At 48.7% G+C, this 16,846-nt stretch overlaps 1 protein-coding gene across 4 annotated transcripts in view; it reads left to right on the top strand.

Annotated features, from left to right (window-relative positions):
• Positions 1–9,451, top strand: part of CDYL (chromodomain Y like) — a 99,542-nt gene extending 90,091 nt beyond the window's left edge. For all 4 annotated transcript variants that reach the window (XM_086370419.1, XM_086370417.1, XM_086370420.1 and 1 more), the window contains exons 4-7: positions 621–793; positions 5,363–5,573; positions 7,007–7,150; positions 7,883–9,451. In XM_086370419.1, the coding sequence (XP_086226545.1) occupies positions 621–793; positions 5,363–5,573; positions 7,007–7,150; positions 7,883–8,041 (687 nt within the window). In that variant the 3' untranslated portion in view covers positions 8,042–9,451. The remainder of the gene's footprint in view (positions 1–620; positions 794–5,362; positions 5,574–7,006; positions 7,151–7,882) is intronic.
• The last annotated feature ends 7,395 nt before the right edge of the window (positions 9,452–16,846 follow it).

Below are 16,846 nucleotides of genomic sequence, written 5' to 3'. Positions count from 1 at the left end.
TATTTCATGCTTAAAATGGTAAGTTCTGATAGTTTGTTTCCTACTTGTGGATGGTAGGTCAGGCTTTCAGCTCGGGTGTCGGCCAGTGGTCAGGGGGCACCAGGTCCAGGCTGGTCCCCGGCACCTCATTAGAACGTTGGTGTTTGTAAATGCTTCGTAGGGACCGTTTTAAATGGTTTGTGTCCACTGAAAACACCTCCATGCTGTGCCTCCTCTTACTGCACTTGGGCACCAAACTTGAGGTTTCCGTCCCAAGAATGGGAGGCTGGTGTCAAAAAACGAAGCAAAACCAGACCAGCCGCTTCTTTGCACTGGTGGCATGTGCCACCTGCTGTCCAAACTGCAGAAATGCCAAGAGGATAGAACAGAACTCGCCCACCGGGAGCCACGGGGACAGCACTGCTTAGCGACTCAGATGCACATTCCCCCCGAGTTACACTGCGTTCCCGACGGGCTCTGTGACGACACTCGGTCCCCACTGTTCCACACCCCCGGCTTCAGAAAAGAAGGAAATTGCGAGCCACTCGGTAGACGCGGGCAGCAGTGTCAGGCCGTGAACCCGCTTCCGGTGAATCGAGTCGGGATGGTGCAGTGAGGAGACGCTCTTGGGTGCCTTTCAGGTGATGAAGGAGCTGCAGAGCGCGCTGAGCACGGCCGCGGCCGACGACAGCAAGCTGGTGCTGCTCAGTGCTGTGGGCAGCGTCTTCTGCTGCGGCCTGGACTTCATCTACTTCATCCGGCGCCTGACGGACGACCGCAAGAGGGAGAGCGCCAGGATGGCCGAGGCCATCAGGTACGCACTCCAGTCCGCAAGACGGCCGGCGTGAGCCGGACCCTGCTGGTGGGGGTCTCCTCCCCTGAGAAAAGTGATGAGAGGAGTGAGGGGTCTCCTCTCCGGAAGATGGCTAAGGCCATCAGGTACGCATCCTGGTCCGCAAGATGACCGGCATGAACCAGACCCCATGATGGGTCTCCTCCCCTGAGACCTGCTGCTAGCAAGAGTTAACACATCTGTCTGTTCTGTGGGCAGCTTGCCTCGAGCAGGTAGCCGATGTCAAGGCTGGCTCGAGCCCAGCATGTGTTGGAGCGGGGTGGGGTCCGGGGGAGAGCCCAGGGCAGCACATGGCTGGAGTATCCACCATGTGTGTTCAGGGCCTGCAGCACAGATGCCCCCTCCTTCATGTGATAACTTACATTTGGTCAACTCCAGAATCAATCAACTAGGCTTTATGACACACTAGTTCTATAACGTCTCACAAGAAGGGTGCAACTCAATGGACATGAGTTTGAGTAAACTCCAGGAGTTGGTGATGGGACAGGAAAGCCTGGCATGCTGTGGTCCATGGGGTCACAAATAGTCAGACACGACTAAGCGACTGAACTGAATGTTCTTTTTAAAATGCAAACACTCATGTCTCAGGTGGTGGCTGCATGTTTTCCATAAGATCACAGTGAATTTCCACCTCATGGTGTGATTTGGGAGCTGGTTTCTCTACCTCAGTTCCGGCCCCCGGCCCCGCCCGTACATGGCTCTCTGAGGCCCCCCGTGCCTCCCCCACCCCATCCCAGGCGGGGTTGCCCTTGACCGTGGCACAGGCTTGTATTGTTGGGATCAGACAGAGCTGAGGAAGAAAAATCAGCAGCCATCTCGTGTGTTGAACCCCAGGTGCTTTAAATGCTTGTTTTCTTCAGCGACCCACTCCATTTCTGAGACTCCAGGATGCCCCACAAAAAGCTGGATTGGTCGTCTAGGGAAATGCCAAATCTTGCTTTAGGAAAATCCACTCAGTTTTTCTCTAAATGATGTGTTTTGTCGATGTGAAGTTCTGTTAATGCAGGATCTGAAAAATTGTCACACCGGATCGACTTAACCTTTATCTTGGCTCATTTGCGCTGAAATTCATGTTTTGTGTGTAAAGTTGGCTTATTCACACAAAGCTATTACTGTGTATATTTTTTGTTTGTTTCTGTGATGTCCTGCCTCAAATTCCTTAACTCTTTGGGCAGAGAACAGCACCGCTGAGTTTCCAAAAGGAAGGTAGTAACTAGGAAGGTCAGGCATAGACTGTGAGCTTCTCGTGTGTCTGTGGGGCTAACCCTGGCTGGGATTGGTGGTGGTAACCAGTTTGCAGATTAACTGTGATAAAAATATTCAGCACACGTGTGATAAAGTTATTAGAGATCAGTTTATAGTGTTAGACTTTTGGAGTCCGTGGAACCAGGAGGAGCTGAGGCTTGAGGAGGGAGCAGAGCCCGTGAGGAAACGAGCCCTTGACCCTGACCTTGTCGCCTTCAGTCCTGGCCCAGACCCACTTGTGCAGGGGAGCTCAGCTGAGAGAGGGCGGGACTGGCCCTGGGTAGCTCAGTTCCTGTTTCCCCAAAGCGTTTCTCAGGCTCACCGTTTGTAGGGGGTTTTTAACCTTTTTGGTGAGGTCTGGGATGGCAAATATTCTCCAAAAGAGTGGATAGAACTTCGATTTTGTTGAATGGTCTTTTTAAGCTTTAAAGGTCTTCCTTGTAGCTCAAACAGTAAAGAATCTGCCTGCAATGCAGGAGACCCAGGTTCGATCTCTGGGTCGGGAAGATCCTCTGGAGGAGGGAACGGCAATCCAGAGTATTCATGCCTGGAAAATCCCATGGACCAAGGAGCCTGGTAGGCTACAGTCCATGGTCGCAAAGAGCGACTTCACTTTCACTTTTTTTTTTTTTGAATTGAATTTTTTATTAGAAAAAATGCCATATTTTATAGATCACCATTTATGAGAATCAAGCTAACTTTGTGGCAAATACAATCTCTTTCCTTCCCACTGTTCCCAGCATAGCCTTTCACTCAGTTGAGAGGAAACTGAAGTTTAAATTCAGTGAATTGTATGGGGCACATCTGAATGCTCATGCATTTTTATTTTAAGGTTTAAAATACGCTTGCATTACGCCCCCCAAAGCAGCAGACAGACGGTCCCGAGCATCCGGGGCCCAGGCAGCTCCCGCCTCCCACCTCTGGCAGCGCGGGGCTGAGCCCTCGTGTTTCTGCTGAGCAGAAGAGCAGTTGTGTGAGCTTCTATCTGGCAGCTTTTGTTTGTTTCTAACATGAAACGGATTTCTCTGCAGACTGTGCTCGCTCTGGCATCTCAGGGTCCTCGGCACGGCGCGGTCGCGTCCTCTGAGGAGGGGCGATGGTGTCCACTCCCAGGCAGGCTGGTCTGCTCATGCTGCTCCCGGGAGGGGCCCCAGGTGTAGAGAAGGCTATCATCCCAAGCAAAGAGAAAAAAGAAAACTCGTCTTCTTAGGGGGAAAAGTTCAGCTCCAAACATTTCTCCAAACATACAGCATGAGAAGGATTAGTGCTGCGTGGAGTACCCCTTCCCTTTACCATTTCTCTGTCGTCACTTCAGTCGCTCAGTCGTGTCCAACTCTGTGACCCCATGGACTGCAGCACGCCAGGCCTCCCTGTCCATCACCAACTCCCGGAGTTCACTCAAACTCATGTCCATTGAGTCGGTGATGCCATCCAACCATCTCATCCTCTGTCGTCCCCTTCTCCTCCCTCCCTCAATCTTTCCCAGCATCAGGGTCTTTTCCAATGAGTCGGCTCTCCGCATCAGGTGGCCAGAGTATTGGAGTTTCCACTTCAGCATCAGTCCTTCCAGTGAATATTCAGGACTGATTTCCTTTAGGATGGACTGGTTCGATCTCCTTGCAGTCTAGGATTCTACCATTGCTCTCTAGGATCTCTATTGTTACACTGGTTTGATGCCCTCTTCCTTGTGAAGCTACCATCCCTGTCCGTGGTTCCCAGTTGTCAGTATTGGAGCCGTCTCCACTTTGCCCCCGTTCACAGCAGCTGAATGCGGGGCCACTTGGGGAAAATGTCTGCTCTAAGTCAGGGAGACAGCTTGGCAGTTACTTTGTCGACAGTCGTCTGTAACTGAGCATAGATGATGCATTTCCGTCACGGTTCATTGATCCTCAGAAGGTGGCAGAACTGAACAGCTTCATGGAGATGGTCTGGGATTATTTCAAGGACCTGTTTTGGAGGTTATCTGGCTCTCTTTGTGTCCTTGAATCCCAGGGTGATCTTCCTGATAGGACCCCACGCTCTCATTCATTGGCGTGAGTTAATTCTCAATCCCCCCAACCTCCGGGGACCCTGAGTGGGCTGAGGGCTGACTGCAGAGGCCTTGGAGAACAGTCCCCCGAGTGAGGTGTGCAGCTGCCAAACACTGAGGCCCCCTCCCCCCACTGTATACACACCCACCCACCCCCCTACACCTCCTCCTGCCAGAAATCCATGCCTGCGTCTGCAGAGGAGGGGAGACCGCATGCTAAGTTGTGACTTTCAGAGCCTATCTGAACAGATTAAATCGCTGAATTGTCGGGACCAGCACCCAGACTGTTACCTTTGGTACTGCATCTGGGGCTGTAGGGTTTAGAATCTGGAATTCTGTCCTTCTGAGCCTTCAAGGCTCAGATGGCCTTGAAGGAATTATCTTGTATTCGTTTCCAGTGTGTTTGTCCTTTTCTTCACTGTGTTCAGTCTTCACAAGACGCAGCCTCTGAACGTAGTTAAGATTCCAGCGTGGGGAGGAGGCTGCACCAGCCAGCCCTAAACTGAAGAGCAGCCTAGCTTTCCAGCCTGATCCTAAAACAGAGGCCAGCGGTGTTGTCTGGGCTGTGAGACCCCTCGCCCCTGTGTGGGGAAACCCAGGCCCCCTGGGAGGCCTGGTCGATGGTCATCGCGAGTGGCAGGAGGTGCTGTGCAGACGTGTGTCGGGCTGGGGGGTGCTCTGTTGGGTCTTGGGTCTTACACCAGCCTCTGAGCATCTCGTCTCTGCGTCTGAGTCACTCCATCCTGTCCATATAAACTCAGGAATATCCGTGTTTTCAGTTTATCAGTGAGCTGTCTGAAATCACAGACCAAGTCCAGACCCAGGCCCTGAGGCTCCTGCCCCATCCCAGGCTGTCCGTGTGGCCCTGCGCCCTCTTTCCTGCAGGAGAGCTGCTGGACTGGTCTTCAGCCTTTCAGGTTTCCTGGGCTCCTCCCTGTCATCAGGGAAAGAGGGGTTCCTGGAGCCCAAGCTGAGAGCACCCTCTGCTGTGCCGCTCCCTGGGAATTCACGTGGGTCCTGTAGCGACAGGTGCTTGCCCAGCCTCGAGGGCGCTGCTCAGCCTTTGCAGCACAGCAGTACAGGCCAGGGCCCTTCGCAGCCAGAAGGCCGTCAGTTACGTAACTGGCCGTCAGCCTGTTACGGTCAACGCACACGGCCTTCACGTCCTGATGTACTGAATTCCATACAAGTAGATTTCTTTCTGTTGTTCAAATATGCAGTGTTTTGAGTAACCCTCCATTTGTTTTCTGTTTTAGAAACTTCGTGAACACTTTCATTCAGTTCAAGAAGCCTATTATCGTAGCCGTGAATGGCCCGGCCATTGGGCTAGGCGCATCCATTCTGCCTCTCTGTGACGTGGTCTGGGCCAATGAAAAGGCGTGGTTCCAGACGCCCTACACCACCTTCGGGCAGAGTCCAGACGGCTGTTCCACCGTCATGTTCCCGAAGATTATGGGAGGAGCATCTGTGAGTACCCCTTCTGAACACGTCGTCCTGGGAACCGTCCTCGGTTACCGCTTCTCTTAACTGTAGACAGGTGTCGCTCTATGGGCGGTTCCCATCAAACACTCGCATCATTCAGCTCTTGTCCTCATTCGTGAACCCGTGGGAAGTTGTCATGCTTTGGTTCATAGCCTGTTTATTGACACCGTTTGGCAAGGTGCCGCCGTGTCTGCATAATTAACACTGATCCTCCCCAGTGGTGAATACCTGGTCTGTAACCCAAACCAACCAGAGTTTGCAGCGGAAAGGCCTTGACCTGATAGCCTGGTAGCTGCACTTCTGGGGGACGCCTCAGGGGCAGAATTGCTCTGCCGCATAACCCGCCACACCAGGAGTCCGGGCTGTAGCTCTGGATCTCTGGAAAGGCTGTGTTGTGGTCCTTGCTCCTGTGACCAGGGCAGGAGGCCGAGGCGGGGGCGGGGGGTGGGGTGGGGGCGGCAGCTATAGAAGCCGTCACTGGGGGAGGTGGGCGTGGAGAAGCCAAACTGAGGCGGCCCTGCCCACGGGGAGCTCCGGGCGCCTCGCCTGCCGTGGACCAGAGCGGCTGGTGGCTTTGTGTCTTGTTGCTGAGTGCAGGCTCCAGCTTTGCCCTTTGACAGAGTCCCTGGGGGTCCGGGTGGCTGTCCTGATGGCCTCTAGCAGCTGGGCAGCCAGGGACGGGGGCGGCTCCACCTCCGGCCTGTGTGCAGGGCCACTCTTCTGGGTTCAGAACTCGCCTTCCCCTGCCTGGGAAAGACACACAGGAGGCCTCGACGGGATCCCTGCCTCAGGCAGGAGGCCCCACCAGACGTTAAAATTAGTAGGTGAAAAAAGGGGCAGGAAACGGACGATCCATCTCCCACCACCCGGCTGCCCCCTGTGGGCCTCGGGGGCCGTCCTGGTGAGGCAGGAGGACACTGGTTGCTGCCTGTGGCCATGGGCAGCGGTCATGGATCTGAGGCCCATGGGACCTGCCACTCCCAGAGCTGCGAGGAGAGACGTGTCTTCGGGAGGGGCGGCCACACCTGCCCCCCTGGGTCCCAGCCTATGGAGACCTGGCCCCCATCACCCCCAGAGGGCCTCTGCCTGGTGCCACCCAAGGCCCTGCTGCATCCGCTGCTCCTCGCATGGTGGGTGCCCCCTGCCGCCTCAGCTCGGCTCCCTGCCCCCCTCATCCAGGCCTGCCCCCAGAGCCGCGTGTCGCTGCAGCTTCAGATCTACAGCAGATGGACCTTAGATTTCTTGGTTAGTCTGTGTGGTTCTGCTCTGCATGAGACCCTTAGGTTCCATAAGAGTCCCCGGCCAGTGCTTGCTTCACCCTTGGGCACCATCTGAACTCGGAGCAGAGAGTTTCCAGGCTGGGTCTCCCTGCCACCTCTCCCCGCGGCTCACACGGCCTCTGCTCTTCTTTTTTCTAGGCGAATGAAATGCTGCTCAGCGGGCGGAAGCTAACAGCACAGGAGGCGTGCGGCAAAGGGCTGGTCTCCCAGGTGTTCTGGCCTGGGACCTTCACCCAGGAAGTCATGGTCCGCATCAAGGAGCTCGCCTCCTGCAACCCCGTCGTATGTCCAGCTCCTGTTCCGCCCTTTCTCTGCAGGGTGCACGCAGAGCCAGACGCCAAGGCTGGGCCTCTGCACACAGCGGGAGCCAAGGGAGCTCAGTTAGACGTAGGAGCTGAGAAACGTCCCGTGGAGGTGTACAGAGAGCATTCTTGCTAAATTCTTGACCGTTTTCAAAGCCTTGCACTTCTCCACGTGTTTTCTCCCCTCAGTGAATGTAGGTTTGTGTTTTGTTGGCGTGTGTCCAGCACTTGCTAAAGTGCGTTTAGCAAATGAGAGGGTGAAACGTTATTTCCTTTTAACTGACACAGCTCCCGTGTAAGCTGTCCCAGACATCGCAACAACCCATTACAGAGAGTAAGTTCTGGTTAGAAGTCCTCTCGGCGGGCTTTCCCAGCGAGCCTTCCAGGGGTGAGCATCACCGGTGGGGTTCCTGCAAAGCTAGCGCAGGCCCAAAGCTGGTCTTGCTGCCAGGGCAGGACCAGGGTGTGGAGAGCATGGCTGTCAAGAAATAGCTTAACAGCCCTTTGAAGTCGAGAGTTTGCCCCGCACCCACAGCGGGTGAAATGTGTGTCACACGCTCGTCAGGCCTGGCACGCGTTAGGAGAAGGCGCTCGGCCCTCTTGCTGGGTGGCTCCTCGGGTCTGGTGTTTGCTTCCAGAAGTGTAGGGGCTGCGAGGCACCAGCGCTTGCAGCCACAGTCCCCGCTCACTCCCTGCTTGTTGTCTGGCGCAGGTGCTCGAGGAATCCAAGGCCCTTGTTCGCTGCAACATGAGGCTGGAGCTGGAGCAGGCCAACGAGCGGGAGTGCGAGGTGCTGAAGAAGATCTGGGGCTCGGCTCAGGGCATGGACTCCATGCTCAAGTACCTGCAGAGGAAGATTGACGAGTTCTGATGGCCGGGCTGCCCGACCTCACCGCCCGGGCCAGGCTCGCCCGGAGCTCCTACTGGGAAGCAGGACTTGAGACAGCCAAGCTATTTATTGCCAAGGAGTTTTTAAGTACTGTAACTTTAAAATAAATAACTACAAAACTCCTTTGTCCAAACGTCATTATTTTATACTTAATACACATACAAGTGTAAAAGTATAAAGGTGAGCTCTGGGTTGCTCTTTGAGGCTCTAATTTCTGTTATCTTCAGCTAGTACTGTATTAAAAAGTGTGTTTTCTTGGTTTGGGTGTCAGAAAAGTCTGAAACAATGTTTGTTTTCCTTGTTTTTTCTCCTTCTAGACGAAAAGAAAGAGGTGTTAGCCAGCCTCGCCATCCCTGCCCCAAATAGAAATATGGGAAGATATGAGATGTATCCTTATCTCTAAGAGGTCCAAAGCCTCAGAGATAGAAAATTCTAAATCAAATGGAAGACTTATCTTTTTGGATAAGTATTTCTGATTAAACACCCACTGATGGATATACCCCCAAAGTAAAATACGCCTAGGATTCATGCTGAGATAGCAACTGATTCTTCCTTTTTTAAATGTGTGATTCTTACCCAGTTAACAGGAAGAAACCACTCTCTCTAGGGGAAGGCTTGTTTTGCAGTATTAGTGAATCACTGACTAGCTTCAGTATGGTATCTTAAGTTATAAGTTAATCTTAGCAGGTTTATAATTAGTTTTTTGACCCTTTTGAAAAATAACTACATAAATGCTTCTTGTTGCTGGGTGAGAACTACTACTTTATATACCGTTTTGGTTTTCTATTTGCAGATATGATCGATGTATTACACCAAAAATAAAAAGTATTTTTATGTTTATAAAGTGTAATTTTTAGGTTCACTTAGAATATATTTTATTTAATAAGTTAAAATTCTTTTGGCACACTATTAAATGCAGGAACTCCTTGTTAAGAAAACTACCTTATAATATCGACGTTTCATGTTCTTGGTCTCTGCTTTCTTGTCTACACGATACACCAAGTACAGGATGCTGTGCAAGAGTGCCCTGTGTAAACAGACATCCGCATTCCCGCCAGGGGTGGGGACGACTCCAGAAGCCTGTCCCCCCGGCAGGCTTCTGAGCTTGCAATCATAATGAATGTATGAAGAGTGAAATAAAATCAAACCTTATTTTTGTACAGTTTTGAAGTTTCTACTTAGAACCGACCACCTCCCGGCCTCGCGGAGAGCTTACAGAGTGTAAATCTGCCTTTACTTGGATTGGTTGGTGCAGTATTTTTGCATCTGTGGGACCTACTTTTTTCGTTCTGTAGTTTGAACTATATATAAACTGTACAATCTGTAAAGTTTTTATAGAATAAATATTCAGCTGTGAAAACTGGTTAAATAAAACTAATATTTCTTAACACATTTAAAATGTTTCTCTTAATTCTTTCTTCACTTCTAAAGTTTCTCATGTTTACTTTTTGTGTGAAATAACAGGCACAGGCAGGCATTTGTACAGTTGAAAGGAGCTGGACCCATCCACCCAGGGACCTCGGTACCGACACGTTTAGTAATAATGAACATCCTCAAGGAGATCAGCCATGATGCTGTAGAAGGACCCCACGCTCACCCGTCATGGGCATGCCAAAAACAAAACTGTGTGCAGAACTACCATCCGTGAAAAAGCCCGGAACCTTCCAGAAAACATCTCCTCCAACTACAGGTAAAAAGAACGGTCAGCGTGTGTGGGAGGGACAGTTGCAACATCGTCGGGTCCTCTGCCCCTCGGTCGGCAGCCCACACACCAGAGTGCAATCAGAGTCTCCTGCAGGAACAGAGTCAGCCCCGCGCTGGGCTCCCAGTCCGGGTGTCTGCAGCAGTCACTGGCAAGGCGCCTGGCTCCGGCCTACCCGCTGATCCTGGAAAGGCGGGCGGGGGGCAACCAGCACTCACCCTGGGGCACGGACACTGTGGCAGTGGTTTGGACCCAGGTGCTGGGAGTGCCATTCGGATCCCCCTCCAGCTCACTGGCCTCGGGACCCAGCCCCTCCCTCGCCCACCAGCCTGTGGGCACCAGGACTGAGATGCCACTGGCCACACGGCCCCACCCACCAGCACACACACCAAATGCACAGCCGCCCCTGGACAGAGCCCTGCCCACCCGAGGGCCCAGGACCATGGGGACCTGGCCCCATGCATCAGTGCACAGGTGTGCCCCTCGGGGCCCTGCAGCCAGAGGCCCAGCCCCCATGAGCAGCAAGCCTGCTTCAGCCTCAGGACCAGCCTCACCCAGCAGCAGGCAGACGCCAGCCCTGGGCCCCCACAGCCCTGCAGACTCGCCAGCAGGCTGGCACCTGTCCTGGGACCAGCTGGGCCCTGAGTTCTGCCCACTCGCAAATGAAAACAATAAACACAACGATCTGAAAATCTATACAACGCAGCAGGAACAGCTCTGGGAAGTGTATAGCTATACAAGCTTCAGGAACAGGAAAAATCCCAGCCCAACCTTACACCTACAAGAACTAGAAAACAGAACCCTAAGGAAAGAGAGAAAGATCAGAGCAAAACAAAAAAACAGAAAAGATCAATGCAACTACGCTAGTTCTTCAAAAAGATAAATGAGATTCATAAACCTTTAACCAGACTCATTAAGGGAAAAAAAGCCCAAATCAATAAAACCACAAAATGACAAAAAGAACTGACACTCTAGATAAACTAGAGATAAGAGAAGACTACAAACTACCAATTCAGTTCAGCTGGTCAGTCGTGTCCGACTCTGCGACCCCATGAATTGCAGCACGCCAGGCCTCCCTGTCCATCACCAACTCCCGGAGGTCACTCAGATGAACAACCTGGAAGACATTGATAACTTCCAACATGAACTTCTAAGACTGAAGGGAAAAACTTCCAAACCTCCAGGAAAAAAGAATAAATACGAGGAAACCAGTTAACAGTGAGGAAATTTAATACGGTTTTGGCCGTGCTGTGTGGCATGTGGGATCTGAGTTCCCCAACCAGGGGTCGAACTTGAGCACCTGCATGGGAAACATGGAGTCTTAACCGTGGGACCACCAGGGAAGCCCCATGAGAGTAAACTCTTAAAAGTCTCCCAAATAAAGGTCCAGGCTCAAATGGGTTCACAGGTAAATTCACCCACACATTTAAAGAACAGTTAACATCTGTCCTCCTCGAACTATTCCCAAAAAATTGCAGAAGGAACACTTTCGAACTTAGGAGTCCAATATCACCCTGATACCAAAACCAAAGATAGCACAAGAAAGAAAATTATAGGCCAGTATCACTGATTAACACAGATGCAAAAACTCTAAATAAAATACTGCCAAACCGAGTCCAGTAGTACACTAAAAGAATAACACACCGTGATCAAAGGGATTTATCTCAGGGATGCAAGCATTTTTCAATATCTGCAGATCAGGATTAAGCGGCACATTAACAAACTGGAGAATACAAACTATGATCATCTCAAAAGGCGTAGAGAAAGCAGCTGACAAAATTGAGCATTCACTCCATGATAAAAACTCCAGAAAGTGGTTATAGAGGGAACATACCTCAACATAACAAGGCCATAGCTGACAAGCCCATAGTTAACATCACACTCGGTTAAAAAGCTTTAAGCTTTTCTCTAATATCAAGAAGAAAAGGATGCTACTCATCACTAGTATTCAACAGTATTGGAAGTCCTTGACAGATTAGGAGCTTCATGGGGACCTAATTAAAAGCTGCACAACAAAGAAAACCATGGCCAAAAAAAGACAACCCAAAGGAGTGGGAGAAACTCTTTGCAAACGTTATGATCAATAAAGGGTTAATACCTAAACTATATAGAAAGTTCATACAACTCAATATCAAAAATACAACCAACCAGGTTTTTTCTTTTTTTAAAGTGGGCAGAAGACCTGAATAGACACTTTACCAAAGACGACACAGTGGCACAGAGATGCTGTTAATCAGAAAAGGCAAGTAAAAGCCACAATGAGATCAATTCACACCTGTCAGAATGTGCCTAACTGGGACTCCCTAGTGGCCCAGTGGCTAAGGCTCTCTGCTCCCAATGCAGGGGGCGTGGGTTGGATCCCTGGTTGGGGAACTAGATGCCCACATGGCACAGCTAAGAGTTCACGTGCCACACCTAAAGGTCCCGTGTGCTGCAAGCAAGGCCTGGAGCAGCACCAGGTAATAAATGTTTATTTTTTTTTAAAAAGGGGCATCATCAAAAAGACCGCAAACAAGTGTTGGTGAGGATGTAGAGAAAAGGGAACCCTCCTGCACTGTTAGTGGGAATGCAGATTGGTGCAGCTGGTGCCCAGCGAAGTACAGAGGCTTCTCAAAAACTAAAAACTACCATATGATCCAACAATTCTTCTCCTCAGCATATCTCCAGAGAAAATGAAAACACCAGCTGGAAAAGATACACGAAACCCAGTGTTGATAGCAGGATTGTTTATAATAGCCAAGAAACGAAAGCAACCTGAGTGTGCATCAACAGACGAGCGGAAGATGAGGCTGTGGCGTCAACATACGATGCTACTCAGTCCTAAAAAGAATGGGATTTTGCCGTTTGCAACAACTTGGAAGAAATTATGCTTAGTGAAATGAGACAGAAAGACAAATGCTATAGGGTTTCACTTATATGTAGAACCTAAAAGACAAATAAATAAACTAAAAGAAACAAACACAGAGAGCAAATTCGTAGTTACCAGTAGGGAGAGGGAGGTGGGGAGGGGCAAGATAGGGGTAGGGGATGAAGACGTGTTAAATTTATGAGCTACAAGGCTATATTGGTTTCCCACATGGCACAGTGGTACTGCCTGCCAATTTCGGAGATGCAAGAGGCACAGGTTTGAACCCTGGGTCAGGAAGATCCCCGGAGAAGGAAATGACAACCCACTCCAGTATTCTTGCCTGGGAAATCCCATGGACAGAGGAGCCTGGCGGGCTGCAGTCCATGGGGCTGCAGAGAGCCAGACATGACTGAGTGTACAGACACATACACACAAGGATATACTGTACAGTACAGGGAATACAGCCAACATTAATAACTATAAACGAAGTATAACCTTTAAAATTTGTGAATCACTATGTTGTACACCGGAAACATAAAATTGTAATTCAGCTATACCTCAGTTTAAAAATGCCACCCTCTATGACCTGCCTTCTGAGAAACCTGTATGCAGGTCAGGAAGCAACAGTTAGAACTGGACATGGAACAACAGACTGTGTGGATCACAGTAAACTGGAAAATTCTGAAAGAGATGGGCATACCAGACCACCTGACCTGCCTCTTGAGAAATTTGTATGCAGGTCAGGAAGCAACAGTTAGAACTGGACATGGAACAACAGACTGGTTCCAAATAGGAAAAGGAGTACGTCAAGGCTGTATATTGTCACCCTGCTTATTTAACTTCTATGCAGAGTACATCATGAGAAACGCTGGGCTGGAGGAAACACAAGCTAGAATCAAGATTGCCGGGAGAAATATCAATAACCTCAGATATGCAGATAACACCACCCTTATGACAGAAAGTTAAGAGGAACTACAGGGCCTCTTGATGAAAGTGGAAGAGGAGAGTGAAAAAGTTGGCTTAAAGCTCAACATTCAGAAAATGAAGATCATGGAATCCGGTCCTATCACTTCATGGCAAATAGATGGGGAAACAGTGGGTGACTTTATTTTTCTGGGTTCCAAAATCACTACAGGTGGTGACTGCAGCCATGAAATTAAGACGCTTACTCCTTGGAAGGAAAGTTATGACCAACCTAGATAGCATATTGAAAAGCAGAGACATTACTTTGCCAACAAAGGTCCGTCTAGTCGAGGCTATGGTTTTTCCAGTGGTCATGTATGGATGTGAGAGTTGGACTATAAAGAAAGCTGAGTGCCGAAGAATTGATGCTTTTGAACTGTGGTGTTGGAGAAGACTCTTGAGAGTCCCTTGGACTGCAAGGAGATCCAACCAGTCCATCCTAAAGGAGATCAGTCCTGAATATTCATTGGAAGGACTGATGGTGAAGCTTAAACTCCAATACTTTGGCCACCTGATGTGAAGAGCCGACTCATTTGAAAGACCCTGATTCTGGGAAAGATTGAGGGCAGAAGGAGAAGGGGACGACAGGATGCAATGGCATCACCAACTCGACACATGAGTTTGAGTAAACTCTGGGAGTTGGTGATGGACAGGGAAGCCTGGCGTGTTGCAGTCCATGGGGTCGCAAAGAGTCAGACACGACTGAGTGAACTGAACTGAATTAAATAAAAAGAGCTTCACTGCTTAGCAACAGGGGAAGGACTGACAACATTTCAAGAAATTCCTCTCCACCCTCCAGGGAACATTATGATGGCATCTCCGAAGATACAGACAAACGACAAACATCTGCTTGGTGAAAATGATATTGGATCGTGTGAACATTGGTTTAAAAGGTACTTTTTGGTGGGAATGAAATCCTAAAGTTTTCTGAGTTAAAAGTAGACTCAATGAGGCCTTCCCTGGTGGTCCAGTGGTTAAGAATCCACCTTGCAAGACAAGGGACACTCTGCGACCCCTGGTCTGGGAAGTTCCCACAGGCCCTGGAGCAACTAAGCCCGTGCACCCCAACTACTGAGCCTGTGCTCCGAGGCCACGAGCTGCAGCTACTGAAGCCCGGGGCCTAGAGCCTGTGCTGCACGAGAGAAGCCACCACAGTGAGAGGCCATCAGACCACAGCGAGGAACAGCCCTCGCTCGCCGCAGCTGGAGAAAGCCCGCGTGCAAAGATCTACCACAGCCAAAAAGTAAATCAATCTTAAAAAAAAAAAAGTTGACTTTATGGTCTTAGAGCCATGTTTGTGTCCTTGGGTGACGGATTTTTTTTTTAAATAAGTGCCTCTACTAAACAGAGGTTAAGGTCTAACAAGTTTTAATATTCCTATTTTCCTAAATTTTATGTTGTATTCTAAAACTGAACTTAAAAGAACTGAAGTCATACAAACTGTATTTTTCAACCACAGTGGAATGAAATTCGATATCAATAACAAATTTAGAAAATTAAATGCATGGACATTAAAGATCAAATTCCTACACAAAGAAAAAACTTTTACAAGTAGAAAATATTTAGAGATAAATAGAAATGAAAACTATATAATAACTAAACACCTATGTTAAAAAGTGGAAAAGTAAATAGACAATAACATCCCACCTTAAGAAATTGGAAAAAAGAAAAGCAAACTAAGCCCAAAGCAAGCAGAAGGAAGGAAATAAAGATTAGACCAAAAATATGTCAAATGGAGAATATTAAAACTGCAGAGAAAAGTCAAGGAAACCGAATGTTAGTTTTTTGAAAAAATTGGACTGATTAAGGAAAAAGAACACTCAATTACTAATATTAGGAGTGAGACAGGAGACAGCACAACCAGACTTACAGAAATAGAAAGAACTGTGAGGGGGGCCTGTGAGCAACTGCATGTCAACGAATTAGGTAAGAAACATGAGATGAGCTAATTCCAGGAAAGAAACCAGTGAAACGACTCAAGAAACAGACAAGCTGCGCACACCTGTAAAGAGAGCGAGCCAGTAATCAAAAGTCTCACAAAGCAAAGTCCAGGGCCACTGGCTTCACTCATGAAGTTCTATCAAATCAGTGCCTTCACAGAAATAGACGGAGTGCTTTCTAACATTCTGTGTGGTCTGTATTTCCCTAATACCAAAAACGCACAGATACCACAGCAAAAGGAAACTATAGATCAATATTCCTTATTAATACAAGCATAAAAACTCTCTACAAAATAATCCAGCACCATATAAAAATTTTACATCATGACCAAGTGGGATTTATGCTATGAATGCAAGGTTAGTTCAAAGTTAGTTCCTAGATGGCTTTGCTAACCAAAACAATGAATGTACTATGCAATATTACACTGTGTATGATACGGTGTAACACACAATATTGGTAAAATAAGGATAGAACCCTGTGAGCATCTCAGATGGAGACACTGCACTTGAAAACCCTAACAGCCCTTGTACCGGAAACACCCAACAAACAGGACAGAAGGGGTTTCTTCAACTTGATAAAGGTCATCTCTGGAAACCCCACAGCTAACATCAAACTGAGCAGTGTGAAAGCTTTCACCCTAAAATCAGGGACAAGAGAAAGATGCTTGTTCTTAACCACATCCATTCAACATTGTATTAAAAGTTCTAACCAGGACAATTAAACATAAGAGAAAGTATTACTCAGCTAGAAAAAAATAATGAACTCTCGCCACTTGTGACAACATGGATAAACCCCGAGGGCACTGCGCTATGTCAGAGAAGGACAAATGCCCTATGGTCTCCCAAGCACGTGAGATTCAAAAGAAAACCACAAAGCTCACGGACACACACTGGTGGTTTCCAGAAGGTGGGGGGCTGGGAGGAGTGGTCAAAACGGATGAAAGGGGATCGAGAAGTATAAACTTCCAGTTACAAAATGAGTAAGTCACGGGAATGTGGTGTACAGCATGGCAAATATAGTTAATACTGTGTTGTATGTTTGAAAGTTGCCAAGAGAGTAGAGAAGGTTGCAAGATACAAAATCAAGACAAAAAAATCACTTGCATTTCTATACATTAGCAATAAACAGTCTGAAGATGAGATTAAGAAGGCAATTCCATTTATAATAGAATCAAAAAGAATAAAATTACTAGGAATAAATTAGCCAAAGAACTGCAAGACGTGTGCACTGGAAACAGAACACTGCTGTAAGAAATTAAAGGCACCTAAATAAATTAAAAGACATTCATAGGGACTGGAAGACCTAACATTGTTAAACTGGCAAAACTAAATTC

This window comes from Bos grunniens, chromosome 23 (assembly GCF_055505025.1).
Source record: "Bos grunniens cultivar Pamir isolate PY7600 chromosome 23, Bosgru_T2T1.0, whole genome shotgun sequence".
In the NCBI taxonomy this organism is placed as follows: domain Eukaryota; kingdom Metazoa; phylum Chordata; class Mammalia; order Artiodactyla; family Bovidae; genus Bos; species Bos grunniens.
The sequence above is the reverse complement of the archived record's forward strand: the minus strand, read 5'-3'. Positions and strand labels throughout refer to the sequence as shown.